Source organism: Rhinopithecus roxellana, chromosome 3 (assembly GCF_007565055.1).
Source record: "Rhinopithecus roxellana isolate Shanxi Qingling chromosome 3, ASM756505v1, whole genome shotgun sequence".
In the NCBI taxonomy this organism is placed as follows: Eukaryota; Metazoa; Chordata; class Mammalia; order Primates; family Cercopithecidae; genus Rhinopithecus; species Rhinopithecus roxellana.
Genome location: NC_044551.1, coordinates 63,759,309 through 63,784,568, shown reverse-complemented (window position 1 = coordinate 63,784,568; position 25,260 = coordinate 63,759,309). Strand labels below are relative to the sequence as shown.

The following is a 25,260-nucleotide window of genomic DNA, read 5'->3' as shown; positions in this document are numbered from 1 at the left end:
ACTCCATTTTGGGAGCTAAGAAAAGTGAAAAAGCAAATGGTAACCATCTTTGGGTAGAGGGGACAGGCATCTTTGCTCCAATGATTTGCTGGCCAATGCAAACACAGGGCATCAAATATGGCTTATTGTACAATAACTAGCAGAGACCCTCATCACAAGCACTGTAGCACAATTAAAAGTCTCTAGATTCCAATTTTCACACAGAGCACTTACAAACTCTTCATGTTTTATAATACATTTTAGGAGGCAAATTTAGGATAACTGCTGAATCTTTAATAGTGAAATTTAAAAATTAAGTTTAGTTCATTTTAATTTTTGAAATTCCACCCTAGCTGAGGGGTGTGGCAGCCAAGGGTATAATCCAGCTGTTAGTAGGGGGCATTCAATCACTAGCTCTTTTTATGTAAAGTATATAATCACTAGGTTGAAGCAGAAGGTAGAAAGACTTAAGGAATATCTTCCTACTTTTCATCTTTTCACCTCTATCCAGAGAATTTCTATGAAATGCAGGAAATGACCCCAAAACAAAACAAGACTGCACAGAATTCTGAGAAGTCAGAGGTCATGAAAGATAGCCAAGAGACACTGGTGAATGAACAACCGTGATGTACAAGGCAAAGCAGAAAAGAAAGCCAGCATTGCTTTGACAGGTTTCTTTCTGGAGATGGAAAATCTGGTCCCTCCGAAGAAACAGCAGCACACTCTGAATGATGAGACAAGAACGCAGAGACAGGACTGGACAGAGCCCTCAGTCATAAAACAGACAGATGGAATTGGGCAGAGGGAAGAGGAGGAAGAACAACTCCTACATCCTTGGAACTACACAACAGAATGAAGCCTGTGTTTTCCCCCACAGCCTCTTTCCAGACCTGTGGGCCAACAAGCAGAGTAGAGAGTTCCTCAAGGGCAAAGACAGGATCTTAAGAGTGGCCAGCCCAAGGCAGCACCCAATCAAGCTTATTCAATGAATAGATGAGAACCGTAAGGAGGATCCAACAATGTTAACAGTGGGAAGGAAGCTTGTGACTAGTTCTTAGACTTGGAAACTGAGCCTTCTTCTGAACAAATTGGGAAATCATCATCATGGTAAATGGTACCTATTATAACCCACTACTCTAAACATATCTGATAGCAGGAAATATATCTTCTGTATCTTTGTATTTTGGTTATCTTTGTTTCCTCAACACATAATCAGGCTCAGGAGATGTTTGTTGATCTGTGTGCCAAACTTGGCCGTTCAACACATGTTGTCTTCCTGGAGTGGGTGCTTCAGATGTAACCACACTGAGTGCCACCCTGGTTCTTGCAAAGTTGGATGACAGATGCAACTGGGAGGAATATGCTTTGGGACAAAGATAATCTTTTCTGTGAATTACTTTTTCTGATTAAATGCAGGCATACTGGAAGAGGAAGGAAGATATAATAAATAAATGGTTTTGCTGCAGATGATATTAATGAAACAAGATTTGAATTTCTAAACCATGGCCTGCTAACTACATTTCTTTTTTGATTAGGTTACTTGCTTGGCTGATGAGGAAATACAGTAGACAGTGTATCTCTGGGCTTTAGCAAGATATTTAATAGGATCCCTGAATAGTGTGATAGCAGAATTAGGTAGATTTCCAGCCAGCCATATAACTAGTGCTGCTTAATGTCAACCTGGAGGGAGGTCTATGATGGGCGGCCTCAAGTCTCATTACCTGGCCTGTATGCACTTGGATGAAAATGGTGAAGTCATGCGTATATCTGTGGATTGTATGAAAATGGGAGACAGCAAAATGTGGGATGGCAGAATTAAGGTATTTATAAAAGCTCTTGACATGGGGATGATGGTGGCTAAGTCAACTCTAACAGGATGGCATTTTAAAGGGATAAATGTAAGGTTCAATAAACCAGCAGGGTTAACTACAGGATTGGGAGATGTGGCTTAACAATAATATCCATGGAAAAGACTCAGGGATTTTAGTTATGGTCAAATGGATTTATCATGAAGCCAAAGAAGCTTAAACTTCAAGGTACCTCATTGGCATGGCCCTGAACTTAATTGTGTATTAACAATTGTTTCATTTTTCTTAAAAAAGAGCCCTTAAATTATATAAATTGTAGAGCCCCTCAAAGCCTGCATCTCTTCCCCGTTGACATTTAATGGTGTATGGTGATGGTCAAAAGTCACTTTTAGACTTCTTTAATAGAAGATTGTACTGAAAACTATAGACATTATCAACTGTCACAATCCTAACCTGGTCAAATGACTCCTGAAATAGGGTGTCCAGTCTGAGTCATGACATTTTAGAGAAATTAGACCAATAAGCAAAAACCTGAAATAAGTCTCCCTTACTGGCTCCTTCCTCTTGGCCTCATGACCTCTCAACACTGCACCTGGGCCCCTTTCTCTTCTGAAAATATTTCTCACTCTAGGTCACATCATGTATCTTCTGGGCTTTAAATACCTCTAATATGCTAATGGATTCCAAATTAATATCTCCAGCCCAACTCTGAGTTCCCTGAGCTCTGTTCTCATAAATCCAACTGTCTGATTTCAAGGCACTAAAACATGACCAGGACTAAACTCCTGAATTCCCCCCATACCCATCCCATCTCCTCTTCTTTTTAAATTTTAAGTAGAGTTGGATTTTTTATTTTTTTAAGAGACAGAATCTTGCTCTGTTGCCCAGGCTGGAGTGCAGTGCAGATTATAGCTCAGTGCAGCCTAGAACTCCTGGCCTCGCGTGATCCTTCCGCTTTGGCCTCCCAAAGTACTGGGATTACAGGCATGGGACACAGCACCTGGCCTTCGCCTCCCTTTCTTGACAGAGGAACAAGTTGGAAGGACAGCGAGCAGGGTTTTGAAGAACTGTGAGTAAAAACTGAAGATGATTAATCTAAAAGGGAAAAAATTGGCAGTGTGGGTGAAGGGTATCTAAGACACTGTAGGTGGGAAAGGGATCACATCACTTCCTTGAAGATACAATGAGACAAATAAGGAAAAACTTTCCAACACAGAGACTGAAAAATGCCCCCAGGAGATGATGATTTCACCATCCCTGGATTTCAGGGAGGAGTGGGGTCAGCCAGACAATAGTACTGTCTGTTAGTTCTGGTTTTGTTAGTTGATCTCCGGTGATTAAGACTCCAAAACCCTGAAGCTCAAAGTGTACTGATAGTTCTATTTTTTCAGTCTATTTATTTTTAGCTGTTCTTATATTTTTTAAAAAAGTATCATTTTTTTTGTCCCAAATTGTGGTTTTGGTTTCCCTGGAGTTAACTAGTATGTTTCAAGGACTGGATAAAAGGAACAGGGCTGGACACCAAGTGGTCTTCAAGGTCTGTTTGTTATTCAGTTACTCAACCCTTTTTCCAAGGCAACAATGGGCAATCCTAGCTCCAAAAGGCTGATAACCACTGGTCCAGTCCAGTGATTTTCAATTCACTTTAGCTGTGGCATCCTTTCTTCAAAGTTCACAATGTAAAATAGATAAAGGCCGAGTTGCTTTGGTTGGGGCAGGAGGAAGAGTGAATTTGACCCAATGTCCCTTGCCTTCCCCCACCACACTGACACCATTGATCTAGTCTGTTAGGGAAAATCCTAGAGATCCTTTTCAATATGTATTAACTGTTGCTTTTTCAAAAGTACCAGCATGGGGGTTTGTGGGTGGCAGAAGAGAACATGACATGATACCTGAGTATAATCAAAATGTGTGTCCTCCAGAACCTACCCCAATAATTATAAACCCTGGGGAATCTGCCCTTCCACAGAAGTCGAGTTCTTCAGTTAGGGCAATTTTCTTTTTCTGTAGTTAGTGGCAAAATCTGACACATGCACAGCCCATGGTGCTAAAATTTTGCTTCCATAATCTAGTAAAAATGGATAAGCAGCAATCTTCATAACAACCTTATTTAAAGAAGGGGAAGGGGAGATATTATTTGAGATGCAAATATGCCAAATTGTGTTACTTCCTTATTGAAAATCTTGGCAATGACAAACACTTTTCTTTACGTATTTCCTTTGCTTGGTTTTTCAGCAAAAAAAGACAAACCAATCACTTGGGTAGAAACCAACCACTAGAAAATAACTACAGAACTGCACAGGAATGTGGAAAGTGCCCATGTGCATGCAAATGAGCTACAAGCAGGCCACTTAACTGCTCACCATGTCATTGGGCCCCTTCCAGCCTTCTGCAGCTTTCTCTCTTCCCTGAGGCAAGATGCTAATAATGTGTGTGATCCCAGAGCTACTAGACAAATGCCCACCTACCTGCCTCTGGGTACAACATGCACATGGGGACATAATCTTGCAAAAGATTCTGACATTATAGTGATCAAACAACAACTTCAGGACAGTAGGCAGAGTGAGAACTGTAGCCATAGTTTTGGAATTTCAATGCAATCGAACAGTGGCTTACTAGGCCTTTACTACGTGCAGGTGCAATGGATACCGAGATGAATGAGGCAAGATGCATGAACTCTAGTGGCCTTGGAGGAAGACAGGGCCAAAGTTTGCATTTTGAAATGCTAAAGATGAACCAACTGGGAGTGAGCTCTGAAGCCTCTGAGAAAGGAGCTGCCTGCCTGGGGGATGCCGTCCTGGTGTGTGTTTCAAGATGCAGATGATGCCACACCTTCTGAGAGCTGGGGCTTCAAAAATGTTCCTTTTCACAGTTTTGCATTCTCCCCTCCCCAGTGGCTGGAGAGTGAACATTATTATGCCATCTGATCAGTGTTTTTAAAGAAGCCTCCAGGTGACCCAGATGAAGTTGGGCAGTGTGCTTACAGTTCTTGCCAGTGATGAAAAGTACAAACAGCTCTCTCTGAACCACAGGGCCAAGGAAGGTTAAGTGCAGAAGGACACGTGGCCCTTCACAGTACACATGAGATGGACAAGCCGCCATCTCAGGAAGACAGTTTTAAACAGACTTGGTAACTCTTCTTATCAGAACATCCCTCAGTCCCTCCATGTAGAAATCTGCTATCGGCCACAGGCAGGCTCCAACCTACTACGGTGATGGGTCTGAATTGTTTCTGTAACTGCTATAAATATATAACCTAGATAAACAAGGTGCATTACTTTGGAAAGTTTCCCGGCCAGGATAAATTCCCAAGCAGAAATAAGCACATCAAAATCTTTGATCTCATTTGACCAAATACTGCTAACTTCACACAGTTTTCAACACTTCACATGTGTCATCTTTGAATAAGACACGCATTAGAAATACGAATGACCCAGCTTCAGTCCAGCTACTTTAGCCATGTTTTTTTGGGGTCACAGACGTGCCCCATTTTCCTACGTGCCTCCTTTTGTAGAGCCTTCTCTCTTTTGTGGGCTGTTCATACAGCCCAAGTTCAAACACTGGGACCAGGCATTAAAGTAAGAAAAATATGAAGTAATTAGGCCTGGAAAAGGAGGTGCCAAAAGCCCAAGATATCTTTGGAGTATTATTTCAGAAAACAGGAAACGTAGGTTTTCTTTTGGGCTCTGACATTTCAAGTTTCTTCATCATTTTTACCATCTGTAAAGTGTTGACTGTTCCAATCCCTCCCATCTATATCTCAGGCACATTAAGAATTATTCCAATTAATTGTAAATGAGTGCTCTAAATTATTTTGGCAATGAACCACAAAAATAAAATATTTTGGATCATGCAATTTTGCTTATTTCAGGAGAGCTGTGAGTTTCCCTTCCCTTCTTCTTCTGTCTCCCCCAGTGCTCTCAAAGAGGAATCGAAGGCAACCAAGCCACTAGAAACACAGATATTCTCAGACATGAACCTACCTCTTGGTCGGTGAAAATCTCTATGAAGTTCTGGAAGGAGAAAGAGCCGGACTGGAGAATGAGCTCTCCGGTGTTTTCAAAGCACTGCCCGGTCAGCACGAGCAGTTTGTGTCGGGCAGCATCAGTGATCATTAAACGCACCTGCAATAAAGCACAGACCATAGGCCCTGAGCCGCGGGCAGTGCTGCCGTCCCACCGCCAGGACAGGGCTAGCCTTCGGGGCCATGGGAGTTTATTACCAGCAAAAAGCATTCATTCCCCAAAGGTCTAATTTCTCCTGGAGGCCAGAAGAGCACCGGAGGGTTGGATGGATCCCTGGCTGTAGGATCATCCACAAAGCCAGTAAGTATAGTTATCAGTTTGCCCATGAATGCCATTTTCAAAGTTTCTCTACAACCAAGACAGTAGCGATAGTCGACTTTCTCCCACTAGTTTCCTCCTCTTTTTCAAAGGAGGCTTCACAGCTGGTAATCATTCGTTCCACAGCTGTTAGAAATGTCTGCTAGCAGCACGTGGTCTGCGAAACCAGGGAAGACTTGGAACTGTCTCACAGGCTGAATCACCATGTATAGTCCAGGTTCCCCAGTGGCCTCCTCAGGAAGCACGGGGTTCCAAACTAGGGTCCCAAACCAACCCCTCCCATACGGCATCTCTTCCCTTCCAAGGCGTGCAGCAAGCACACAGCTCCAAGTGCAGTTTCCAACGGCATCAGTAAGGTGCTTGTCATTGAATAGAAAGCAAAGGCTGCCCCTATGTAGCAGTCTTTGAGAGAACTGCAAATGGTTTGCGCTGAAGAACTCTGTGAACTTTTAAGTGGCAGGAAGCCAGCCGTCCTTCAGCAAACACCACTCCAAAGCACCAAGGTATCTATTCTGTGCCCAGTTCATGAATGTTCAGCACATACTACTTGCCAGGCATCATGTTAGGCACTGAGGGGAGGATACAAAAGTAAACAGACCATGACCCCTTACCCAGGAACCCCACAGTCTAATCATGGAAAAAACACATATACCTAAGTAATTGTTTCAGCCCCATCTGCTCCACAGGCAAGCCTGGATTCCTTTTATAAAATTCCATATTTTTCCTTTCTCACAACTCTTCTGGGCAGTTTGCCTGGACATATATTAATCCTCCAGATTTTTTTTTTCTTTCTCCTTTTGAGACAGGGTCTCACTCTGTTGCTCAGGCTGGAGTGCAGTGGTGCCATCTCGGCTCACTGCAACCTCCGCCTCCTGGGTTCAAGCAATCCTCCCATCTCAGCCTCCTGAGTAGCTAGGATCACAGGCATGCAACACCATGCCCGACTAATTTTTTGTATTTTTGGTAGACATGGGGTTTCACCACATTGCACAGGCTGCAATTCTCCAGCTTTTTTCGAGTTGTAATTACTTCCTGACTCTGTTAGTAACAGAGATTGCTATCCCATCAGTTTCCTCAGCTTTGCACCTTCATGTATTGTCAGAGGCCCTGCTGATCTAAAGCAGGCAGAAGTAAGTCAGAACAGGTGACATCACGACAGTCAAAAAGTGGCAGCAACTCAAGTGTCCATCAACTGAGGAATGGATGCAGAGATGTGGGCTATCCATACACTGGCACTGTTCAGCCCCGAAAATGAATGCAGTCCTGACACATGCTACGACATGGATGAACCCTGAAATTGTTAGGCTAAAATAAGCCAGACACACAAGGCCACATAGTATATGATTATATTTATATGAAATGTCCAGAACTGGCAAATCAGGACAGGCAGGTTCATGGTTGTCAGCACTGGGGAAGAATGGAGAGTGACTGCCGATGAGCTCAGGGCTTTGGGGCCATGATAGACACGTTCTGGAATTAGGGGTGATGGTTGCAAAACTTTGTAAATACACTAAAGACCACCGAATTACATACTTTAAAGGGATAGATTTTATGGTCCTTGAATTATATCTCCATTTACAAAAACAAGATACAGTCACAGAGATGCTCAAAGTGTGGGTACAAGGGACACTACAAATAATGCAGGCTCCCAGGGACTTTGGCTACTTTAATGTCCAAGAAGCAACTCAATCTCAAAAGTGCTCAACTGTAATAAAGGAAGTGGAAAGTGGAGTGACAGCAACTCCTCTGGCCTGGGTCACCAGGGACTCTTGGCTTCAACCAAGTTCTTACGTCACACTGGGCTCCGAAATACCCAGTTACTCTCCACAGCAACAGTTTCATATGATGGTAATAGTAACAATCACAGCTAATATTTACATTTCAGTCATTATGTGCCATGCTCTGTTCTAAGCACTTGGTACTTCTAAGCACAACATTAAATATGAACATTAAATGTAGAAACTATTATGACCTCCATTTTACAGAGGTGCAAACTGAGACAAAGACAGTAAATAGCTTGCTTGAGGCTCCCAGCTAGTAAGAGGCAGATGTGGGATTATGAACCCAGGTGGCCTGGCGCCAGCCCATGCTTCTGACCACTATGCTAGCCTGCCTTTCCACAGCGATAGGAGTGTGCAGGAAGGCTCTGAATGGGGCTTGCACTGAGATGCCATTCTTGAGATGCCATTGTTCCCCAGGCTTGTCCTGTATGTCCCAGCCTGAGGGCTTGTGTCTGTTTCCCCTAATACATCCCTATCAGACTCCATCCCAGCAGCACTCCCCACCACCCCCCTCATAAACACCCCAAATTCATACTCCCTTGCCTGGACAAAATCTTACAGTTCCAGCTACTATCTTCCGCTTTGTCCTTATCAGGAGGAACAGTCTGGGTGGTACCGATGCAGAGAACCAACCATTAGTGGGGGGTTAAGAAAGACCTCTTAATCCAGAACTTCTCTCTGTTGTGACCCTCTCCTGCCCCCATTTGCCCAGCCCTTCTAATCCGCTGGGTCCCTAGCCAGAGCTGAATGCTTACCTCAGTGCTGACTGCTTCATCAGAAGGGTTGATCAGGACCACTGTTTCTAAAACGTCACTTCGGTGATGAAGGATCTTTTGTCCTGCAGGCACAAAAACACACACAAAAGGGGAGACCTTTAGCTTTTCCAGATGAAAACTGCCCTGCCTGCTCCTGGGACAGCACAGGAATTTCTGCCTCCGACGTGGTACACGGCTCCGAGATTCTCTACATCATTTTGGGAAACATAATTGGTGCTATTTAAAAAAAGGGTGCAGCCACTAGCAGGTTCCTCCCCGAGCTGGGTTTGTGTGGTCGGGGGCTCCTCCTGCTCTCACACTCTAACGTTTTCAGGGTCGGTCTAGGCAGCCTCCTTGTGGTAATGGCGGTTTTCATCTGAGACAAGGGTGGGTGCCAGGAAAACTCAATGGGGCTCTTGACATTTCCTTTCTCATGGTAATTGGGGATGTTTCTCCGTATCAGCCTTTCTTCTGGTGAGAACTGCACTGAGATTAATTAGGAGCCTTATTGTGAAATGAATGACATCCAGAAACTCCAGCTAACAATTAGCCCAACAATCAGAATGGCTGTCTGAGGCAGGCTTACAGTCTGTTGGAGTATTCATTAATTAATTCACTTGCTCATAGGAAACTGGAGACACTGTAAGCAAATGAAAAGTGGAGAACAACCCTCCCACGAAACAGGGTGGCCAAACTGCCCCCTAAAAATATGCACAGTGGACGGAGAACAACAAAGCAAGGTGTTGGGTGTGATGACCGCCTAAGGAAGGCTGAAACCCTGCAGGGCTGTGGCTCCATATCCCTGACTTCCCCCCACTCACAGGTCCTAGGGTCATTCGGTGGCCGAACCAGCCGTCCAGCCAAAGGGGACAGAGACCTGTGCATGACCTTCTACGAAGACTCCCCCTCCCTGGACAATGGGATGAAATGATTAGGCGGATGTACGGCCAGAGTTGGTGATACATGCTTGGGCAGCTGCTAAGGACAGGGAAGTGGGTGTTCTCTCTGAAATGTGGGAGGGAGACGCATGGTTGGGAGGGTAGACACAAACATGTCTGCTGCTTGGAAGTACAATGACGCTCAGGCAGCAGGAGGAAATGGAATAGAATCTGAGGGAGGCAGACACCAGAGGAGAGAAATACAAGAGGAAAGAATGACCAAAAGCAACTGTTTTCTAGAAAAATAGTTCGGCAGTTCTTCAAAAAGCTAAAATAGAATTACTGTATGACCCAGCAATCCCACTTCCAGGTGGACTTGAAAGCAGGAACCTGAACAGATGCTTGTATGCCAATGTTAATTGTAGCATTATTCACAATGGTAAGACAGCCCAAATGTCCATCTATGGATGATTGGGTAAAATGTGGTATATCAATACAATGGAAGATTATTCAAATATAAAGATGAATGAAGTTCTGATAATGCCAAAACATGGATGAACCTAGGAAACAGTCTGCTAAATGAAATAAGCCAGATACAAAAGGATAAATATAGTGATTCCAATTATATGAAATCTCCAGAACAGGCAACTTTATAGAGTTAGAGAGCAGATTAGAAGGTACCAGGGACTAAGAGAAGGGGAATGGTGAGTTATTGTTGAGTGGGTACAGTTTCTGTTTGCAGTGATGAAGATGTTTTTAAAATAGAGGTGATGAACGCTGGACGCAGTAGCTTTTGCCTATAATACCAGCACTTTGGGAGGCGGAGGCAGGAGGATTGCTTGAACCCAGGAGTTCAAAACTAGCCTGGGCAACAAAGTGAGACCCCATGTTAAAAAAAAAAAAAATGGCCAGGTGCAGTGGCTCATGCCTATAATCCCAGCACTTGGGGAGGCCGAGGCAGGCGGATCACGAGGTCAGGAGTTCAAGACCAGTCTGGCCAACATAGTGAAACCCCGTCTCTACTAAAAATACAAAAAATTAGCCAGCTGTGATGATGTGTGCCTGTAATTCCAGCTACTTGGGAGGCTGAGGCAAGAGGAGAATCATGTGAACCCAGGAGGCAGAGGTTGCAGTGAGCCGAGATTGCACTACTGCACTCCAGTCCCAGCAACAGTGTCAGACTCTGTCTCAAAAAAAAAAAAAAAAAAAAAAAAAAGCTAGGTGTGGTGGCACACACCTGTGGTCCCAGCAACATGGGAGGCTGAGGCAGGAGAATCAATTGAGCCCAGAAGGTCAAGGCTGCAGTGAGCCAAGAACATGCCATTGCACTTCCAGCCTGGGTAACAGAGCAGGACTCGGTCTCAAAAAACTGATAAAATTAAAAAAGGGGGATGGTTGTACAGCTTTGTGAATGTAATAAATGACACCACATTGTACATTTTAAAATAGTTAAAATGGCAAATTTTATATTTTATATATATTTTATCACGAGTTAAAAATTAATAATATACCAAAAAACATTCACTAGTACACTATAAATGGGTAAATTGTATGGTATGCAAACTAGATCTCAATAAAGCAATTAGAAAATAAAAAACATAAAGCAGTCCAGGATACACTGATTCTTTTTCCTTTATATCAAGAAGGACCAGAAGTACTACACAAACAGCAACATGTTGAAATAGTCGCCATCAACCACCATCACTGTTACCAAGCCCATTCTCCCCGACCATCTTACTTTCCCTAACAGCTAACATTTACCAACAAACCCCACATCACAGATAGAAGCCTAAACAGAACAATAATGGTGTCAGGCACTGTTCTAAGACATACGTGGCTTCATTTAATCCTCAGAAGAGCTCTGCGACATAGGTACTATGATTATTCCCCTTTACTGTCAAGAGCAATGAGTCTACAGAAGAGAATTAACCTGCCCAAAGTCACACAACTAGTAAGTGGTCAAGCCAGGATTTGGAGCCAGGTCACCTGGATCTAGAGTCCTTCTGCTTCGCTGCCCTATGGGGTTGGTTACTGGACTAAAATTTGTTAAAACAGACAAGGCACAGACACCAAATGCCAAAAGACAGTTAGGGAAAGGTTCAAAGAAATAAAATCAGAGATGAGCTTACAAAAGCCGGAAGGCAGAAAATATTAGGAGAAGAACATTGGCCAAAAAAAGGCAAAGGTAGCAGAATATCCCACATAAAAGAAGTTAAAATTAAGAGAAAATATGTGATGTCTTACTCCAAAAGCCTAAAAATAAACTCCAAAACAGAACAAAGTCCCACAGTTTGAGCAGACAAAGAACTGAGGCTTAAGAAGAATAAACCACAGGAAAGAAAGTTAATTTATTATGAATGCTAAATACTGTAATTTATTGGAATTGCTTTTTGGCGTTTTGGTTGTTTTTGGTTTTGACAACCATGTACATTTAAAGCTAAAGCAAAAGAAAATCAACTTAAATAAGCAACGGATAAAATGAAAATTGGCAAGACACATGAAACTATCCTCTTTCTAGGTCTTTCCATCAGTGGTCTTCCTGAAACAAAGGTTTCAAGAGCTTCAAAGGCACTAGGTTGAGATGAAATTAAGCAAAAGCTTAAGACCAAGGAGAAGGAATATCATTTCTTTGGTCACAATTTTGTTGTGGGCACCCAGAGCATCAGACAGCACAATGTCCGAATATGACTGTCATCATGTCTGTATTCTGCAGGAATCCATACAAGTAGACTTGAGTAAGGTACGTAAAGTGGCTCCCTCCGCAAGTGATGGTAATGAAATCAGAGCCTCTTCCTTTCTGAAGTGATCCTACACAATGCCCTCAGCCTTGCTAACCGCACCCTTCAACACCCATGTCCAGGCCACAGCAGCCTGCACAGTCCACCTGCCTCCACATCACGCTCTTCTCCAAACACACAGTGAGCTCGCCTGCTGCCGAGGTGGCCCCTGGCAGGAGGCTTCTTACCATCCACCAGCAGTCCCTTTCTTTGGCTTCATCACTTGCAAACAAAACAAATGCCACGTGACAGCTGCCATTTACCTCCAATCCTTCCAAGTCAATCTTCAGACCAGTTTGCCCAGGAATTCAACTAACGATGTTCTCTTTTGTCCATCTTTGGAAATATTGAGAGGAATGGCACAGACGTGCACCAAGATGCCATGGCTGCTCCTTCAACAAAAGCCTTTTTATAGGATCGGATTTGAATGAAGGAGGGGATTTAAAGGGAGAGAGAGAAGCTTCTAGCTCTTGTCACAGCCAGACTGTTGGCCAGATTCTTTCCCGGGACGACGTAAAGTGGGGCCGGGCCACCCCAGCATCTGGTCAAGCCTGGCAGAGGGGCCCTGACGCGCCCCCACCCCTGGCATCCCCGTGGGTGCCAGCTTTCCTGCGGCAGGCGGGTGGGTTCTCAGCGCAGGCAACTGGGATGCTCACAAAGTTGCATATTTGGGGAATGTTTCACACTGGGAAACGGGCCAGGCATTCTGAAGGGAGGCCACCACCCTGGCTTGTAAAGGTCTCATTCAGTTGCTTCAGAAAAGAAGTTCCCAGGAAAGAAAGGCAGCCGGGTTCCAGCCTCTCTCCCCACCATTGTAGTCCGCATTCTCCATTGGACACCTCACAGGGAAACCCTTAGGCAGCCCCGTGAATAGTTAACTTTCCCCGGCATCGGCATCGGTCTAAGGGCAGCAAAAGCGGGGGCTCGACCTGGAATGACTGTGTCACTTATTGCTTCATAAGAAAAAGTCTTTGAGGGCTTCCCCACAAAACTCAGCATGATTGCGAAGCCTCGACCTGGGTCGGGGGCGGGGGCAGTGAAGACTGTGTGTGACAAAAGGGGTCCGCGCCACCTCAGAATCAAAAGAGGACAGTCTGAGGACCCTCGAAGCAGCCGGGGCCTTGCAGACAATGAGACTTTTGTTTGTGTTCTCCCAAAGCTGTGTTTGGAACTCAAAAGGAAGCCTGCGTTTTTTGGTTATTGTGGGGATTTTATTCCTTTTTGAAAACGTGTCAGATTAATTGAACCTATGTGTCTTACAAGATTTGGCTTTTTTAGTAGCTTATGTTTTACTATATTCAATTGATACTGAAATCTCTTAAAGCAAAATGTTATTATCTATATATGTAAATTTCTAGGATGCTTGAGGGATCTCTTCTCCACAGAGTTTAGGATTCATCTACACACACACACACACACACACACACACACACACACCCCTCAGAGGCTTCGCCCTGGTTTTGGAAGAAGGAAATAGAAATGGTAGTTGAAGAATAAAGAAAGCTTCTGATTTCTACTCAGTATGAAAGGGAAACAATGAGGAGGGTCCTGAACTATTGGTAACCAGGACTGAGGGGCAGGGCATGGGCAGGGGCTTTAGTCAGGAGAAAAGTCGTCCTGCCCCCATCTCTGCCTCTCTGCTCTGTCAGCTCCCACTGCCGCCCTCTCTTCACCTACCAACTACTTCCAGCCCCCTGCCCAGATTCAACAATGGAATAACTTACAATGTGAAGATTCTGCAGTTAGAGAGAAAAATATGTGAGATGAAGGACTGGGTTGATTTAGCTGAAAGTAAAGTTTGGTCAATCGAGAAAGACCATAAGCACTAAATGTCTTAATTTTAAAGTCTGTTTTCAAGCCAGGCACCGTGGCTCATGCCTGTAATCCCAGGACTTTGGGAGGCTGAGGTAGGTGGATCACTTGAGGTCAGGAGTTTGAGACCAGCCTGGCCAACATGGTGAAACGCTGTCTCTACTAAAACCACAAAAATTAGCCAGGTGTGGTGGTGCATGCCTGTAATCCCAGCTACTTGGGAGGCTGAGGTATAAGGATTGCTTGAACCTGGGAGGCAGAGGTTGCAGTGAGCTAACATCACGCCACGGCACTCTAGCCTGAGCAACAGAGTGAGACTCCACCTCAAAAAATAAAAAAACAAAGTCTGTTTTCATTAGAAGGAAGAAGAGAAGGAGGGAAGGAGGAAGGAAGGAAAAAAGGGAGGGAGGAAGGGAAGGAAGAGAAAATGATAGCAGTCAGAGTTATTCAACTCAACCTCTTTACCAAAGTGAATTTCTTTGAGAGGAAACCTCTAACCTCCGACCCCTCGTGCAAAAAGCACTCCCAAGAGTAAAATGTAGCTCAACGGCTAAGAGCAAGAAACGAAAGGTGCTTGGTACAGGAACTAAGAATTAATAACTAACCAACAGGTCTCCCAGCAGCTTGTAATAGCAGCTTTTGGTGTGAAATCTTTTCCAGCTCCAGGCCTCCTTTCTGCAGAAACCCACATGGCAGGTAAAGCAAATGTGTGGTTGATTTGAAGAGAACGGGAGCTGGTGAGGCAGGAGGGGAGACGCCGGAAGCAGCAGAGTTTTGTAGTGAACCTTTTATTCCAGAGCCCCTCACAGAAGTCCTCTCTATCCCTGTCAACTAACGCTGGGGCCCAGAGGCCTGGCAGGAAGGTATCCCCAAAACTTCCTTTGTAGAGGGAGGAAAGATGCCAGCAAATAAGGAAGCCTCACGAGCAGCACAGAAGCCTGTTCCTCAGAGCCCCAGGTGGTTCTCCCTGTGCCCCTCTATCCCACCACATCATTTCTAAGCAAGAAAAACAGAGAGAAAGAGAAAGAGGCGAACATAGGTTACCCAGTAACCATGCTCTGAGAAGCTACAATGAGCAGCTCTCCATCCCAGGTGCCCCAGCTTAGAGCTCCGGAGAGGGTCCAGGAGAAGGATCGAGGCAACCCAGCCTAACAGAAGACTTCCTTGGCTCCCCTGGAGCAAGAACCCACCTCGGCCCTGAGGGAGGATATGATCCCAAGGCACGGTGAGACGCAAAACCCTCACCCCTGCCACAGAGGTACTGTTAGAAAACAAAGGTGCTAGGAGACTTGGTTCTAATGCCACGGATCCCCAAAGACCAACAGCATCAGCACAGAAAACAGAAGGCCAGCTGTTACCAGGAAATTATACAGAATCTGTCTCCAGGGAAGTAAAACTCCTAGCCCTGGAGGGAGCTGGATCTCTCAGGGGTCCTCCGCGTCAAATTAACTCCCCCAATCAACTCACTCATCTTTTCGCCTTCTTCCACTCTTGCACATCTCAGCCTGAGGCTTAGAAAAGAACGTTCTCTAGGCTGGGGGTCTCAGAGGCAACAGGGAACATGAGCAAAAAGGTGGCAAAAGCATAATTCAATATGCATGCTGGTTTTAAGGTCATGCGCACGTTGGAGCACCTTCTATGTGCCAGGTGCCATCCCACCTGGGTCCAAAAATGACTGAATACAAGGCTAATACATAGAAATGGGTAGTGACAAAATCTAATCCTTTGATCACCAGAGAGTCCATCACCAGAATACAGCAATAAAACCTTACATGTGTAGAGCGCCTTAGAGTTGCCAAAGCATTTTGTCCTTCAGGTAGTTCTTTGTTTAGTCTCACAGCATTTTTATGAAGTAGTGGGGCAAATATTATCCTCTCTTCATGGATGAAAGAGCTGAGGTTTACTGACTTGACAGTGTGGAAGAACAGGCCTGGGGACCCTTGTCACGCTCCATGAGGCCACTCAAGGCCAAGGTCAGGGCTGTGACACTATTCCTTTCTCCTTTTCCTGATCCACTGCCATCCAAAATAAAGATTTTCAAGCTGTGATGCCAAGATTCTCCTTTGTAAGAGGTAAGTGTGCAGCCAGGGCTGGCTGCTGGTCAGTCAACGCCTGCTGAATTGCCTGAGTGTGTGTGCACGCGCACGTGTGTGTGGACCCAGCAGGGCACCCTTATGGCCTCCCACACACATCCTGAGGGCAATTCCTTCTTGGTTTCTGCTGAACCATCAACCAAATTCTTTCCCACCTTCCCCCGATATTCCTAGAAATGACATTTCTTTTCTGTGGGAAATATATTTTTGTTTATGCATCTGTTTCATCTCTGATACATGTTACTGAATCTATGGCTCTCCAAATTTTGAACACTTGTTTTTTTAAGAGAATAAAAAATACTCAAATTCAGGAGACTTTGCAAATAATTTTCTTTAGTTTAAATAAAGTGATCATTGCTTGTGACTTAGACAACATTTTTTTACCTTGGATATCTTTTGTGTTACAGGGAATTTAGTTATTACCTAACTTGAGTCTGTACCTAATTTTCTCTATACTTCCTGACCTTGTGGTTGTTAGTTTTCTTTTTTGTTGTCAGTGGTTTCAGTTTGGTTTTCCATGTGCAGGATTCTCATTTGACCTGCTTTCTAAAACCTCTCTTCGGTGTTTCTCTCCTACCCAGTCCCATTCTCTTAGGTTCCCCTCTTCCTTTTTTTCTTCTCCCTCTTAAAAATTCTCAAGGCAAAGGGATGAGAATCAAGGATATGAAGGGTTAAGGTGAAAGACAGGGGAAGGAAGAAGTTTGCTCCCTTTTTCTCTGTTTTATCCTCTGGCTGAAAGAAGCAGAAATAAATAATATAGATGGTGTTGAAACTTGGGCTCCCTGGAAGGCACCTAAGTAGAACCAGCAAAGCCCAATCCTGGCTCCAGCTGTGGTTGATAAGATAGCCTAAGGGTCACATCTTCAACAAAGTACAGAAGCGACAGATTAAAAATAAAAATAAAAATAAAAAAGGCACATGGAGTAAAGGGCGATGTAGTAACCTGTCAGGGGAGCCAACTCCAGGTGTCTTTAAATACAGTGACCAGCCTGGGCAGTATGGTGAAACCCCATCTGTACAAAAAATACAAAAATTAGCCAGGCATGGTGGTGCATGCCTGTGCTCTCAGCTACTCGGGAGGCTGAGGTCAGAGGATCACTGGAGCCTGGGAGGTTGAGGCTGTAGTGAGCCAAGATCACACCACTGCACTCCAGTCTGGGCAACAGAGTGAAATCCTGTCAAAAGAAGGAAAGGGAGGAAAGAAGGAAGGAAGGAGGGAGGGAGGGAAGGGGGAAAGAGGGGAAGGGGGAAAGAGGGGAAGCGGGAAAGGGGGAAGGGGAAAAGAAGGGAAAGGGGAAAGGGAGAAGGGAGAAAGGGGGAAGGATGAAAGGAGGGAAGGAAGGTAGGAGGGAAGGAAGGAAGGAGGGAAGGAGGGAAGGAAGGAAGAAAGGAAGGAAGGAAGGAAGGAAGGAAGGAAGGAAGGAAGGAGGAGGGAGGGAGGGAAGGAGGAAGGAAGGAAGGAAGGAAGGAAGGAAGGAAGGAAGGAAGGAAGGAAGGAAGGAAGGAAGGAGAGAGAGTTCAACGTCTACTCGTGTTGGTGTTTGCTTCACCATTTCCAAAGCACTTTCTTCTGTGTCCACTTACTTAAGCTCTAATGACAGGGTTCCAAGTTTCTGATCTGGTTTCCTCTAGGCTGAGACAAGGTGGGATCTGTGAGTGCCCTGTTCTCTAAGCAAAACCTGCTGCAGACAAAGGAAAACACACATGCCCCTCATACACAAGAAAGGAGTCTCCTCTTCTGCATGTAAAATGTGAGGAGTCCAGCAGCCAAGAGGGAAATGTGCTCCCCGCAAGCCTAGCAGAAGGATTTGTTGCTCTTACAGAGTAAGACATCAGAATTTCCTCACCTCGCAGAATGGGAAGACCTGAAGGAGTCTTGGTGACAATTTCATCCCCTCTCTCTTCCTCTTGTTTTACAGAAGAGAAAACTGAATCTCAAAGACGAGGAGTGGCCTGTCACAGGCTTTTCCTATGCGTATTGTGGTCAGTTCTATTGGAGAGTGGGTACTAAAATACTAACAGTACCTTTCACTTGTGATGGACTTTATGGTTTATACAATTTTTTATTTTCATAGTACCTCATTTGCATATCACAAAGGTCAATGTTTATCATTCTTCCTATTTTATAGATGGACAAATAGAAGCTGTTGGGACAGGTTCCTTAATAAGGGTTAGCTGTCTTGTCCAGCATCAGAGAGACAAAATAAGCTACTGAACTAAGATTTATCTGTTTATTTATTTATTTATTTTGAGACAAGGTTTCTCTCTCTGTCACCCAGGCTGGAGTGCAGTGGTACACGGCTCACTGTAGCCTTGACCTCCTGGGCTCCAGTGATTCTTCCACCTCAGCTTCCTGAATAGCTGGGACCACAGGCACAGGCCGCCATGGCTGGCTAATTTTTTGTACTTTTTGTAGAGATGGGGCTTTGCCATGTTGCCCAGACTGGCCTCGAACTCCTGGGCTCAAGCAATCCTCCTGCCTTGGCCTCCCAAAGTGCTGGGATTATAGCTTGAGCCACCATGCCCAGCTGGAACTAGGTTTTAAATCCAGTCCACAGGACTCCTGATCCCTACTCTCTTTTCACTGTCCCTGACTGCTTCTCAGATTGTTTTAAGTGTCTACAAGTTCCAGATCCTTAATTTTTAAGAATAAGATCTGAGATACATTATCCTCAGAATGTTATAGAATAATCCCAGCATTTGGGATATGGATCTGGGAATTATTTTTGTTTTGAAGAAACCCTGCGGTGTGCCAGGTGCCCTGTGCAGTATTAGGTAAAACCAAAAGATTACCTATATCAGCTATTTTTACCACAAAAAAGCCACTTTCACATGGTTCATCAATTAGACCTGACTTTCCTGTGACTAGAGTAGGTTTCAGACACCTTTTTAAAAAAAATCTTAATGGTCTTCTCCTGCTTTTGTATTCTGCATTTGTTAAAACAATGTGAATTGTTTTAGAAGACACAGTTTTCTGGAGGTTAGTTCAGGCAAATTCGTGCTATGTTCATAAACTGAGCACTGAGATTAAAACATGAATGAGATGCTCCCCGTATCCTGAAGAGATACGGTTTAAAGAGGAGACAGTGTTTTGACAGTTTCTAAATCAGGAATCATAAGTCATAAGCAGGGTCTGATACACAGCAGATGCGCAATCAATATTTCAGAAAGGAATGAATAAGAACAATGGCTAAGGTATATTCAAGACCTGCCCTGGGTCAAGACCTGACCTAAGCTCTTTATGTCTGTGATCTGATGTAATGTGCACATTAATGCTATGAGGAAGCCACTCTTGCCATTTCACAGAGGAGGAAAAGGCAGCACAGGGCAGTGGAGCAACAGTGCAACAGTCTGCATTAGTTCGTAGTGGAACTGGGATGGAGACCGGGTGTTCAGTATCCAAAGTCCAGGCTTTCAACTAATAAGCTATCCTAAAGGAAAGCAGGAAGACAGATGACGGAGAGTTTGCTTGGGGGCATGCTGAGTTTGAGGTCCCTGTAGGATCTCCAGATGGCTCTGTCCAATAAGAGGCAGAAACGTGGCTCTCATGCTTGGCACTAGGCTTGGCCAGAAACACAGATGATGAATACTTTATTGATCAATAACAACATAATAAGTGACCTCCTTTAAAATCATCCTCACATGATTTTTATGTATTTCTATCCTAATACCTGAACACACTGCTGGCATTATTTCCCCTGGGAGCAAATGTAATCATTAAAGGCTCAAACAACTTTTCCTAGGAAATACTGATTCTTGGAGTCATTTGATAGGTTTATCAGACATTTAATTTGCCATCAGACTCCTGACATTGATCAAATCCAGGGAAATGGTTGCCCTTTCACCCTCATCTGTTACTATCAAACCAAATCATCAAACTACTATTGGGTCTCAAAGTCAGCTGCCTTTTAAAAAGAAAAATCAAATTAGTCTTTTCTGGTATTTGGCTATTGAAAAGAAAACCAAAAAAAAAAAAAAAAAAAGAAAACATGCAAATGGCTGACATAACACATATTACACCTAGAATCTACTGATTTCCATCCCTCAGAAAGTTGTTAGCTCTAGGCCAAGGAGAAATAGTATGAGTTGATTTTTCCCTGGTAAAACTGTGAGGGGGACAATACCATTGGTAGTGGCAGCATCAGGCTGGGCCACAGCAACCAGCTTGGTGATCGGCCAGGAAGGGATTTCTTAAGGTCAAGATCCTGACCAAAAAGGATGAGGCTCAAGACCGGAGCTCTGGTCTTGGCTAAAGTGGTACCTCGGCTGCCACCATCTGTAATAAGTAATGTACAGGTGGACACTCAGGTCCTGCACCCCAGCCAGGATGAATAAATCTGGTCATGTCGTTATGGGATTTGACATATAGCCTTAGCCCAACCCAAGGGACCTGTGATTTTTGTTGTTTGTATGAATCGTGTTTATTCCTCCACTGCATCATTTCAAAGGGTGAGGTGGAGATGGCTCGTTCGTAAGTGCCGACAGAAGCAGCACCTATGTACTTCCTCTTTCCACTGGTGCCTGTGATGTTGAGTCATGGCTGCATGCCTGGCTGCCCAGAACAGCACACCCAGTTCCCAATGACCTTGGTTCTTCCCTCTTCCAGACCTGAAGGGTGATTCTCGGCACACCAGGGGCACAGTCCTGATTCTGCTTTCCTGTTCTTTACCCTCAGTTACAGGCCCTGTCTGGGAAACCAAAATGATGTCTCACTTAAAGCCTAGTTCTCAACTTCTCCCATTTGGGTTTGATTGAATCCCAAACACGTTTCTTCCACTTAAAAAAAAATTTTTTTTTTGAGAGAGGGTCTCACTCTGTCACCCAGGCTGGAGTGCAGTGGCATGAATATGGCCCCCTGCAGCCTCGACCTCCTGGGCTCAAGCAATCCTCCCAACTCAGCATCCCCAAGTAGCTCACACTACAGGTGTGTGCCACCATGCCCAGCTAATTTCTTTTGTTTTTTTGTAGAGATGGGGTCTCACTCTGTTGTCCAGGCTAGTCTCAAACTCTTGGGCTCAAGTGATCCTCCCACCTCAGCCTCCCAAAGTGCTGGGATTACAAGTGTGAGCCACTGCAGCTGTCCTTCTTACACTGTTAAATGCCTTTTCTTTAGACTCTTGGGCCACAGATGGTCTTTCAAGACCTCTACTGCATCTTCAGGCACTATCCTTTGCTATGTTAATTTCAAAAATAGCCCCCGAAAAGCCATCATATTTGCTTATGTTTTCCTCTTTACTATACTCCTTTTCCTTACTCTGAGCAGGAAAGACTTAAGTCTTTTCCTCCTTTCACTTTAACCTTTCCTGCTTTCTTTATGTTGTCCTGACACGCAGCAGCAAGAGAAGGGTGTCACTTTTGAAGACTTTGATAAGCTACGTGAACATAAAGCTTTGGGTAGATGTTTTAGTTCTATATATTACATTTTATTTTATTATTTTATTTTATTTTATTTTATTTATTTTTGAGATGGAGTTTTTCTCTTGTTGCCCAGGCTGGAGTGCAGTGGCACAGTCTCAGCTTACTGCAACCTCTGGCTCCTGGGTTCAAGCTATTTTCCTGCCTCAGCCTCCCAACTACCTGGGATTACAGGCACCTGCCACCACACCTGGATAATTTTTTGTATTTTTAGTAGAAACAGGGTTTCAACACGTTGGCCAGGCTGGTCTCAAACTCCTGATCTCAGGTGATCCACCCACCTCAGCCTCCCAGGGTGCTGGGATTACAGGTGTGAACAACCACTGTCTGGCTATATTAAACATTAAAGAGGACCATGCAACAAGGTCTTGGCAGGTAAACTGTTCTGACCACCTCTTCACAGGCTCTGCCACAGGGGATACTGAGCCACTGTGTATGGGATAGTCCCAGCTCCTCTCGGTGGGCAGAAGCAGGAGAAATTTAATAGAACTTTCTCCAACTAAACTCTTCACCACTTCTCCCTCAACCAAATCCAAACCCTATATTTCAGCAGTAAAATATTTATTAAAAGGCTAAAAAAAAAATTTAGTAAAGGGTAAATACTTGCACGAACTATTGAGTACTCTCTTGGAAACATCACACAGAATTGACCTTCTTGTAAGCTTCCCTTCATATCATTGTTTTTACAGCAGATAAAGAGATGTGAAACCCAGCTTGCTGCTGACTCAGGCCTATGGAGAATCATACCTTGACCGGTAGGATGCAGGCCCTTGGGTTTTAAATTAGCCATTGAGTTTTTCATTTCATCTAATAGCATTCAACTTAAAGAGCCATACTGCTAAAGCTTACATGAAATAAACCGGTAATTTACAATGCTGATGTGTTCATTTAATTTCCACTAACAGGAATCTAAATTTTTAGTAAATCGGATATTCATGCCAGTTGGTGACTGCATTCATTTTTTGCCCTACTGGGATACTTTGCTTGAAGGTTGTTTTAAATAGTGTTGTTTGGTGACAGAATTTACTGTGCCATAAAATAAGGCATCATGCCCACTTAAATCTAGTCCATTTCTTACATGTCCAGCTCATAATTTTATTTCCTCTGGGAATATCTCTCTGTCCACTTCAATTCCCAGAGTTGTCTCTTACCCCCAATTTCTGGGATAGCAGTTAAGAGTCTCTATACTATATAGCTCAATTAGAGGAAGTACATAGTATTTATACGAGCTATTGCCTCCAACCAACTTATAAGACTCTAGTTAACGAAATGCTTTCACATACTTTCATGTATCTCTCATTGAACTTCTTGTGAAGCTGGCAATTTCTATGTAAATCTTACAGGGCTTAGATCCGAGCCTTCCACCTATAGGGATTCAGGTGATGACAATCTTTTGCAAAACAGGAGAACTAAAAATACACATACCCATAGTTACACACAAACACTCACTCCATTTCTGAGTGGGATTTAACTTAATAGTGTGGATTGAAATGTGTGTGTGATTCAGTCCACACTATTACGTTAAATCCCACTCAGAGGGATTTAACAAGCCAAGTAAGCAATCAAAGTGTGATTTGCTTACTTTGTCTTTAGAAGTAAGCAAATCAGGTGATCTACCTTCAGGATCTGAAAAATATACACCCAGGCCACCATTAGCAGAAAGCCCACTGCTGTGCATAAATAATTCAAAAGAAGACACTGCCTAGCTCTTTCCAAGTGATTAGGGCCAAAAACTGCCCCAAAGTTTCAGGAGTTGCGTGTTTGGTTTTCTCACACTCCCATTGGATTTTGCCTGTGGTCATTCTGCCACCCCGTAAGATCTCTTCAGGAATTAAAATTAGGCATCACTGGAAAGATTTCATTTTGATTTTATATTCAACTACAAGGTCTTCACAAGGTCACTATTAAAGGGGTGCCAGAGCATGTCCCCAAACCACATTTTTTGCTGAAGGTTAATTTCTTACCTTAACAATGTAGTTTTTATTTATTTTAAGATGAATACCATTGACCTCTGGGAGATTATAACTGAAAGAATACATCTGCTTATTTAGGAAAACGTGATGTAGTAAACCAAAGGAATTAAGTTCTGGGCCATATATTTAATCAATGGTTTACTTAACAAACAGACATTTGTTTCTGAGGCAATTCAACCAAATCTGACCAATGGGCATTTTCAAGGCATTGATAAACGTACTCTGAACCAACAGACGTAACTCTCCTGAGAAACAGGTGTGAAACCCTTGACAAAGAGCAAGTCAAACAAGGTAGTCAAATAAATTCTATCCTCTTCTATCTTCTTTTTAAAAAGACTGAAATTTTAGTTTAAAATGAGTTCAAGGAGGGAGGGAAATAATCTGGAGACTCTGAGGAAACTTGCCCTTGAGCAAATCCCCAGATTTTAATTTACATGAGAAGTAACAAGTTCTCATAAGAAAGGCAGTATGCATAAAATCACTTTCTACACTCCTGTCTTGCATTATTCTCCATTGGGTATTTTGTATGTATTCATATACACTTGGAATATATGCAGTGATCCATATGTATGCTAATCAAAGTTCTTACAATGTATTACTCTTTGCTCTTTCACAAATAAAATAGTATAAATTGGGAGCACATTTTGTCCCTGTAAAAATGCCAACAGGTAAGCCGGCCCTAGAGAAAAATGGACCAAATCAAGCTCTGCCAGAGCTCTGGAGTATAACTGAAAGAACATAGGATTTCTGCCCAGAAAGCAACACCGAACACCTCATTTATTTTGAGGTAGAGGCTGTCGCTGGAGAAGCTGGAAGGTGAGATGGAGCACCCTAAGGTTGCAGAGGGCACCACTGCTCAGCGTAAACTCAGATATCTGGAAAATGCAAGTCTTCAAAGTTAAGGATCGGAAAGGCAGGAGCTGAGCAAGCCTGAGGCCCTCCTCAGCTCAGGGCCTTGGCCAAGTGACAGGAGCTGGACAGGGGCAGGAGCCAAGTGGAGGAGCAGTGCTTTCTGTGAGGGTCAGCTATCCCTCCAGAGTAGAGCCAAACCACATTCCCGACTCCAGTTCACTTTTTTCTCATAGTTCTTAAACAACAGAAGATGACGCCTTAATGTGTTATCTATATCGCCCTGAAAAATAACTGCATTTCCTTCTGTCATATCAAATCAAAATCATTATAAAATTTCCTGTTTCATATCTACAAAATTGCTCTAAAGAATGTTACATTTTTGTTTAAAAAAAGTAAGGGTTATTGGGGGAAAGAAAGTCTACTTATCAATACTTCTTTTGATTCCAATGACAAAGTAAAAATATATTTCTCATTTCTGGTCCGTTCTCTTTCAATATAAAATGTCTGTGCACTCTTGCTTCGTTAGACAAAGCATTCCTTTAATATCTTGGTCTGTTTTTATGTGATTTAAAGAATGACAGTTGCAAAAGGATATCTAACAGAACACTACAGGTACACAGCTTGGCACATACAAAATATTCTGAATGAGTCTTTCCCTTATAGATGGATGATTCTTTTAAGTGGGCTCAGTTGTGTGCTTTCCCCAGTTTGCATCTGACTCTTGTGGTCAACTGAGAAGTGTCCTGTTCAGAAAAGTAGTAGAGAGAGAACCAGCTCATACTGTATTATTAATA

General features: G+C 43.7%; 1 protein-coding gene across 1 annotated transcript in view; it reads right to left on the bottom strand.

The window, feature by feature from the left end:
* The window catches only part of MAP1B (microtubule associated protein 1B), a 104,350-nt gene that overhangs the window by 17,614 nt on the left and 61,476 nt on the right, over nucleotides 1-25,260 (bottom strand). Inside the window, exons 3-4 of the mRNA XM_010380261.2 lie at nucleotides 8,667-8,749; nucleotides 5,771-5,911 (exon numbers count right to left, since the gene is read on the bottom strand). Coding sequence (XP_010378563.1) covers nucleotides 5,771-5,911; nucleotides 8,667-8,749 — 224 coding nt within the window. The remainder of the gene's footprint in view (nucleotides 1-5,770; nucleotides 5,912-8,666; nucleotides 8,750-25,260) is intronic.